Source organism: Gossypium hirsutum, chromosome A05, assembly GCF_007990345.1.
Source record: "Gossypium hirsutum isolate 1008001.06 chromosome A05, Gossypium_hirsutum_v2.1, whole genome shotgun sequence".
Classification (NCBI taxonomy): Eukaryota; Viridiplantae; Streptophyta; class Magnoliopsida; order Malvales; family Malvaceae; genus Gossypium; species Gossypium hirsutum.
In genome coordinates, this window is record NC_053428.1 from 34,400,853 (window position 1) to 34,409,540 (window position 8,688).

Consider the following 8,688-nt stretch of genomic DNA (forward strand, 5'->3'; position numbering starts at 1 on the left):
TTTTAAATAGAAAATCAGCAAATTAAAAGAGAAATGTGAAAGAATAAAATTTTAATTAAGTCTGTGCAAGGGTCGGATGAAGACAAATTTCTTTTTTTTTTAATAATTTCAAGCAGCCCAAATTAATATTTAATAATACAAAAAATAGTTTAAATTTAACTAGAATTATATATAAAAAAAACTTATGATCACACGGACAAGTTTTAAAGGAAAAAAGGCATGGTAGGAGTATAAAAGTTGGCCATATTTTGGTTTGCCTTTATGTAGGCTTTTTCCACATAAAATTCTCCACTCCATAGACATGATATATAATAAAGTAAGATACGAAATGCCAAACTCAAATGAAATTGGACAGTTCCCTCCAAAACCACTATAAATATATGTCCAATCCCCCATCTTCCCTCTTAGGGAGAAACCAACAACACTTCCTCTTTCAAAACCGCAAACCCTTTCGCCTCCTTTCTTCATATTTTTCCAAAATCTTGAGGAAAAATGGAGAAGTTGAGATGTTGTGGCAACTTCCTTGAGAGTTCCAAACCTTATTTTGCAATGATTTCATTGCAATTTGGGTATGCAGGCATGAATATCATCACCAAAGTTTCACTTAACAGAGGCATGAGTCACTATGTTCTTGTCGTCTACCGCCATGCTTTTGCCACTGCTGTCATTGCTCCCTTTGCCTTAATCTTCGAAAGGTTCCACGACCGTTCCATAAACACATATTGTACTATATATATATATATAGCATCTGAGATCAATTCATATGAATTTTGCTGTGTTTTTCAGGAGAGGGCAACCAAAGGTAACATTCCCAGTTTTCATGCAAATTTTCATCTTGGCTCTCCTGGGGTTAGTTTTTTTTATTTTTCATACGTCAACTTTGGTATGGAATCTTAACTTTAACTAAATATATCGTCTCTTGATGAACAAAAATGCAGGCCTGTGATTGATCAGAATTTCTACTATGCTGGGCTGAAATATACTTCCCCAACTTTTTCATGTGCCATGAGCAATATGTTGCCCGCAATGACTTTTGTCATGGCTGCCATGTGCAGGTATATACATAAATATGGTGATATGATCTTCTAAAAACAAAAAAAAAACTTAGATAAATCTAATCCGACACTCACAATTGAGTTTGAGTAACAAATAAGATGATTTAATTGATTGAAATCGGATTTTTGGTTTAGGATGGAGAAGATTGATGTAAAGAAAGTGAGATGTCAAGCAAAGATAGTGGGAACAATGGTGACAGTGTTGCGGAAGCGACGATAATATTAATAACAATATTATCAGAAATATTTAGATAATTATTATGCCAACAATTATACTAAGAAAATTCCCAGTTAAATTGGAGGGGTCACAAATGGTCCCGCTTAAAACCCAACAACTAGACAGAACTCACTTAGATATTTATAGCAATAATAACTAAATAAATATAACCAACATAAAGCTATTAAATATAAGCAAACAAATAAGAAATAAAATACCAGAGATTTAACGAGGTTCGGCCAATTTAGCTTACGTCCTCGGACACTACCAAATCAATATTTCTTCTAGAAATATTACAAAGGAGAAGATTTTGGGATGATACAACCAAAGGGGGAGGGGTTCTATATATAACAAACCAAACCCCCTCCATTTCTATCTTTTCCTAATGTGGGATATTGCCAATATTCAACAAATCTCCACCTTGGCGATATTCCACATCTTCGAACATCTTCTCATAACACAAACTTCAATAGTGTCTTCAAATTTGCAACCAATCGCCTTCTTCCCTTTTGGTAGTTGTGCCAGCTTCCACGTCTTGTTTTTTCTCTAGAGATTGCATTTTCTCTTCCATTGCACCTAACCATCTATTATTCTCTAAACTCTGAATGGCTTCGGTGTAAGTGGATGGAATATTATCAACAACTAGAAGTGCATAAGCTACCATGTCAGTGAAACGAGCAGGTTTCTGAATTTCTCGTTTCTGCCTTCTGACTGCAATTGCCTCTGATTGCTGTTGAGGTTCTTGGGTAGAAACCTCTTCCTCATCTGACTCTGCATCTGCCAATGAAGAATCACTAGTGGTACCTTTTGCTGGAATTACCACACTTTGCTCAAACTCCACCTGCTGCGGAGTACACTCCACCTGCTGCGAAGTACTACTCACTCCTTCTGGATTTACCTTATTCAACATGGCAGATTCATGAAAGGTAACATCCCTACTGATTATCGTCTTCTTTGCCTCTAGACACCACAAACGATATCCCTTAACACCAGCATTGAAGCCCATGAATAGAGCCTTCTTTGCTCTTGGATCTAACTTTGATTCTTTCACATGATAATATGCAATAGAACCAAAAATGCGCAAGGTGTCATAATCAGTAGCAGGTTTTCCATACCATTTCTCCAAAGGAGTCTTGCCATTTATAGCAGATGATGGCAAATGATTGATGAGATGTTGAGCGTACGTCACAGCCTCAGTCCAAAACTTTCTATCTAATCCAGCATTAGATAACATACATCGAACTTTCTCCACAAGCGTTCGATTCATACGCTCTGCCACCCCATTCTGTTGCGGTGTTCCACCTACGGTGAAGTGCCTTACTATGCCACAATCTTGGCATATCTTCAGGAAAGGATCGCTTTTATATTCTCCACCGTTGTCTGATCGGAGAACCTTAATCTTCCTTCCTGTCTGATTTTCAACTTTAGTTTTCCACTTAAGGAAAACTTCAAGCACCTCATCTTTGTTCTTCATAGGAAACACCCAAACTCGTCTGGAAAAATCATCAATAAAGGTGACAAAATAACGTCTTCCTCCAAGTGATGGAGTCTTGGACGGTCCCCATACATCAGAATGCACATAATCCAGAATACCTTTAGTATTGTGAATCCCAGTGCCAAATTTCACCCTTCGTTGTTTTCCCAGAACACAATGCTCGCAAAATTCAAGTTTGCAAGTCTTTGTACCTTTCAATAATCCTTGCTTGGCTAGAGTTTGCAAGGATTTTTCACCAGCATGGCCCAAACGCATATGCCACAGCTGTGTTGCCTCAGCGTCCTTCTTGGTACTCGTAATTGCTGCTGCTGTTGTCCCGACCACTGTACTACCTTGGTAGTAATACAGATTGTTCTTTCTTATGCCTTTCAACATCACCAATGCTCCTGAAGTTGCTTTAAGAACTCCATCTCGTATTGTCACAACTAGGCCTTTAGATTCTAACGACCCCAAAGAGATGAGATTCTTCTTCAACTTTGGGACATATCGTACATCCCGCAAAATTCTAGTAGATCCATCATGACTCCTCAGTTTAATTGAACCTATCCCGGCTATTTTACATGTGTTATCATTACCCATGTAAACAACCCCTTCATCTAGTTTTTGAAATTCAAAGAACCATTCCCGAATGGGACACATATGATAGGAACAACCAGAATCCATGATCCACTCATCTGCATATAATGTTGAAGATGTCATACTAAGAGAAAAGTCTGACTCTGCTTCACTATTATATTCTGCAACATTTGCATCTTGCGGAGTCTTCCCTTTTTTCTTTAATTTTGGACAATCTTTCTTCCAATGTCCTTTTTCTTTGCAAAAAGAACATTCATCTTTGGCAACAGCTCGACCTTTGGACTTTCTTCTCTTCCCCTTAGACTGACTTTGCTGACGACCTCTTGTTACCAATGCTTCCACTGCTGCTTCACCTGAACCTTTCAACTTATCCTTTCGGCGTAGTTCATAGCTATACAATGCAGTAGTTACTTCATTGAAAGTTACTTCCGATTTTCCATGAAGTAGAGTAGTTTCAAGGTACTCAAACTCCTCAGGAACCGATCCCAACAACATTAACGCCAAGTCTTCGTCTTCAAAAGTCACATCCAAATTCAACAAATCAGCCACCAGCTGATTAAAATTGGTAATGTGCTCGTTCATCGTGGTACCAGGAACATAATTGAAACGAAACAGTCTTTTCTTCATATGCAACTTATTTTGACTGTTCTTCTTCAAGAATTTCTCCTCCAATGCTTTCCACAATTTACTTGCAGAAGTCTCTTTACTGAATGTATATTTTTGCTCTCTGGAAAGACATGATCGAATTGTACCACATGCCAATCGGTTGATGGTCTTCCATTCTTTATCATCAACCCCTTTTGGTTTTTCTTCCTCAATGGCAATATCTAGACCCTGTTGAAAGAGGGCATCTAGAAGCTCACTTTGCCACATGCCGAAATGACCTGTTCCATCAAAAATTTCCACTACAAATCTCGTATTTGCAGTTCCAATCCTCGGCAAAATGTACGAAGTGGAAGTTGTTGATATGAATGGTTTTTCTTCTGTCATTTTTGCCATAGCTTCTATTTAATAGCCACCAAATGCGGAATACCCACAAGCTTTCGGAAATGTTTCTGATGTGTAAGATCAGACTAAGCTGCAAACACAGAGCATACTACAAAACCTTGGCTCGGATACCAATTGTTGCGGAAGCGACGATAATATTAATAACAATATTATCAGAAATATTTAGATAATTATTATGCCAACAATTATACTAAGAAAATTCCTAGTTAAATTGGAGGGGTCACAAATGGTCCCGCTTAAAACCCAACAACTAGACAGAACTCACTTAGATATTTATAGCAATAATAACTAAATAAATATAACCAACATAAAGCTATTAAATATAAGCAAACAAATAAGAAATAAAATACCAGAGATTTAACGAGGTTCGGCCAATTTAGCTTACGTCCTCGGACACTACCAAATCAATATTTCTTCTAGAAATATTACAAAGGAGAAGATTTTGGGATGATACAACCAAAGGGGGAGGGGTTCTATATATAACAAACCAAACCCCCTCCATTTCTATCTTTTCCTAATGTGGGATATTGTCAATATTCAACAGACAGTAGCAGGGGCAATGTTGATGACATTGTATAAAGGACCCATTGTTGAATTATTTTGGAGTAAGAATCTTCATCCTAAACAATCTTATGCCGATACAACTGGAGCTACTGACAAAGATTGGGTCAAAGGCTCCATTCTCCTAATCTTAGCCACCCTTGCTTGGGCTTCCCTCTTCGTCTTACAGGTACTAAAAATCAGGATTTAAACAAACATTATCGTTTAATCTTTACCGTAATTGACATTTATGATTTCTGGAGCAGGCAAAAGCATTGAAGACATACAAGAATCATCAGCTTTCTTTAACATCATTAGTGTGTTTTGTGGGGACATTGCAAGCTATTGTTGTTACATTTGTAATGGAGCATAAGGTTTCAGCTTGGCAAATTGGCTGGGACATGAACCTTCTAGCTGCCGCCTATGCTGTAATAATCTAACATCTCTCTTTCTCTCTCTCTCTCTAACTTTTTTCTTTTTCTCCTTTACAGACAAGGAACTAAAAGTGACTTTTTTTTTGTGAATTTTAATGTTGTATAGGGAATTGTGACATCAAGCATATCATATTATGTTCAAGGAATGGTGATAAAGAAAAGGGGTCCAGTTTTTGCTACTGCTTTCAGCCCTCTGATGATGATCATAGTTGCAGTCATGGGCTCTTTCATCTTGGATGAGAAAATCTTTCTTGGAGGGTAATCATCTAATCTTAATTTTTGCATGCATTCATCTCGGATTTTGAGCATTGAAAACAATCTTCAGAAAAATTATAAAATTTTCTAGCTTAGGGACACCCCCAAAGCATAAAAATTGCATAGCTGTTTTTCACTTGCACTGGCTGCCTAGTCATTAGATACAATTTATGTATGTACTTTTGAGGTGCATAGTACAATTGAATCTTTCATAATTGACCATGTCTCTTTCTTTTCAATTTTTTTTAATATCTTAAAAGAAAATCTGTCGCTGTCATTTGATTGGATTTTAATTGATGCAGAGTGATAGGTTCGATTTTGATAGTGGTGGGGCTTTATTCTGTCCTATGGGGAAAACACAAAGAAAACAAAAAGAGAGAGGGTGAAATGGAGATTGAAGATGAGCCAATCAAACCTATTCAACCAAATATGTTGCTAGTTGGAGATATTGAAGCCAATCAAGTGCTTGAATTGCAAAAGAATGAAGCTAATGATAAGCTCTCAACTCTTGTCTTAACCATGCCAATGCCTGAATCCCCCATTAAACACAACAGTGACCATAAATAATTCAAGTTTAGTTTAGAAATTGGAATTTTATGGGATGGTTTTTTTTAAGGACTTTTTGTTCCTTATATCTATCATTTGTAAGAGAATCTTAGATACTAATGTTATATTTGGTTTTCTTTTCTTTTTTCTTTTAAGTGAAAAGTAATTAATGTTGTAAGCTAATGCTGCTAAGGGTTTTATACTAAGGAAAATTTGAGAGAATCCCAGAATTTCTTCTTTTTTGATATTGTCAACTAACTTGAAAAAAATTGAAATTACCCCCAAAAAACTCCAACCTGAAATTTATAAATTACAGAGATAATTCAAAAGTTATCTGATATGAAATGACAAAATGTCTGACGTGTGATTCAGATTCCACTAAGGTATGCTAGTGGTTTTGACCCTTTTTCATGTGCTGAATTGAGTTCATGAAATGACCAAAAATTTGTTCCGTAGAATCTGAATTTTTGAATCCGATACTCCAAATATTAATTGTTATACCAATAGTCATTAAATAGACTTGTGTTTATCAATGGCAGACAGATACAGTCAGGGTTCAACTGTATTTTCAACTTTCTCCAATTTATTGGAGAGAATAAAAGCATAGATCATTCAGATGGCTGCTGATAAGCTAAATCACTTTCACAAGCTATATTCTTTAGTATAATTTATTTATTTTTAAAATTTCCCTTTTACATCATATGGGATCAAGAGTGTGGATGATACTTGTGTCTTGGATTTGCAAAAAGGGATTTTTATATAGATAAAGTTTGATGTTATAGAAGATGTTGGCATTTGCTAATAAGTAAGCAGACATTAATATTGCTAAGATGGAATATCCAATTGAGGTATTGAGAATTTTATGACATAAACGTCCTTCGTAAATTAACCTATCATCACCTAGTTGATACACAGTTGACAAAACACCACCAATATGAGTCGTCATATATATATATATTTATATATATTCCAAACAACGCATGATCTGAGTAACTATTCATATTCTTTCTACATGCAACATTTCATAGATTCCACACATATATATTGTGTCATTTCAAGGAGCTGTCAACTCAACACCCATATTTTTCCTCAAGATAGTGTATCTTAAATTCCACAAGATAAACTGTTTATATAGAACTAATCCTTTTAAGTTTACGATGGGCTTTTTTAATCATATAAACTTAAATTTATATAATAGGAAAGATGGTACAAAATGAATATATGAATATATTAAAGTTTTTATATCATGCATCATTAACGTGTATATATGTTCATACTCAACTGATATTCATTACTTTAAAAATCTAATGTTTGTACAATTTTTAATTTAAACTTCTTGGATTCGATTGATTGAAGAAATTCATACTATCTATTAAAAGAAAAAAATATATACATTTGTGACAATAAGTTTTATTTTATTCATCTCTAATTTTATTCCGATTATATATATTGTTAAAATTAAAAAGTTAAAATCCGAAATTATTTTCATGTTGAAATTATTTATTTAATTAAAAATTTCATCTCAATTTTAATATAATTAGAATTGAATTCCAATCTGAATTATAAAAAAATTATCTTATTCAAACTTGGATTCAACTAAAGAGGAACCGCTAATTTTTGGATTAAGTAATCAAATATAATAGTATGAATTCATATATCATAACCACGGTTTCAAATTTGTTGAGACAATTTTTTAGCAATGTCAAGGAGTAGTGTTTACTAGTGTCTGGCATTGCCTAGCTCAAAAGTTTGTCATGTTTCTATTTGCAAATTTTGTTAACAGAAATCCTTGGGCTTTAATTCTTGTTGATAATCTGGACGAATGCAAGCCCGTCTATGATATCCAAACTGTTTATAGTAACATATCTTGGAGATTAGTTTGGATTGGATTAAAGAAATTGACTTCCTGACTTTGTTGAGATTAGATTGAATCGGGTAAAACTTGGAATCATATCTTGAATATTCAAGACTTATCTTGAGCTCTTACAAGATATTCTTTATGCTTTTTATCTTGCTCGTTTCTTGGGAAGATCAATTGTAATTGATAAGTGTCAAAAGTAACATATTTTAGCCTTATTTTTAGTGCATTTTTGGGAGATTATGTGGTATTAATTGTGAATTATATATTCCTAATCCTTTCTGATCACGCTTTGATTCTTAATAGGGTGCTTAGGAGCAATAGGAATGAAAAATAATGGAAATTAGAACATTGGAACATTCCAGAAGCTGCACACATGCAACAAATCTTCACATAGGCAACCCATATGGCCATGTGATACAGCTGTGTATCTAGGGTATGTTGATCTCGGGAATTGTGTGCGCTGACGGCTGAAAGTTACAATTTTTAGGATTTTTAACACTTTAAGAGGATATAAATAGGGAAATAAAAGGGAAAAGAGGCAGTCACCCAGGGAGAGCATGAAATTACCTTGAGAACACCATTGAAGCCAATTTCCAAGCAATTTTCCACCAAGATTCAAGAGTCCAAGTTGATTTTCAAGGGAGTTATCATGGATTTCTTTTATTCTAATGGTTATGTTGTATTTTTGGTGTTTACTTTTG

General features: G+C 34.9%; 1 protein-coding gene across 1 annotated transcript; it reads left to right on the plus strand.

Annotated features, from left to right (window-relative positions):
- The first annotated feature begins 396 nt into the window (after window positions 1-396).
- LOC107961208 (WAT1-related protein At5g07050) lies at window positions 397-6,342 on the plus strand. Its single transcript, XM_016897408.2, has 8 exons — window positions 397-695; window positions 787-849; window positions 939-1,055; window positions 1,191-1,254; window positions 4,896-5,081; window positions 5,158-5,319; window positions 5,432-5,583; window positions 5,883-6,342. Exons 1-8 carry the CDS (start codon window positions 493-495, stop codon window positions 6,145-6,147), a joined length of 1,212 nt encoding a protein of 403 aa, XP_016752897.1. The 5' UTR covers window positions 397-492; the 3' UTR covers window positions 6,148-6,342.
- The last annotated feature ends 2,346 nt before the right edge of the window (window positions 6,343-8,688 follow it).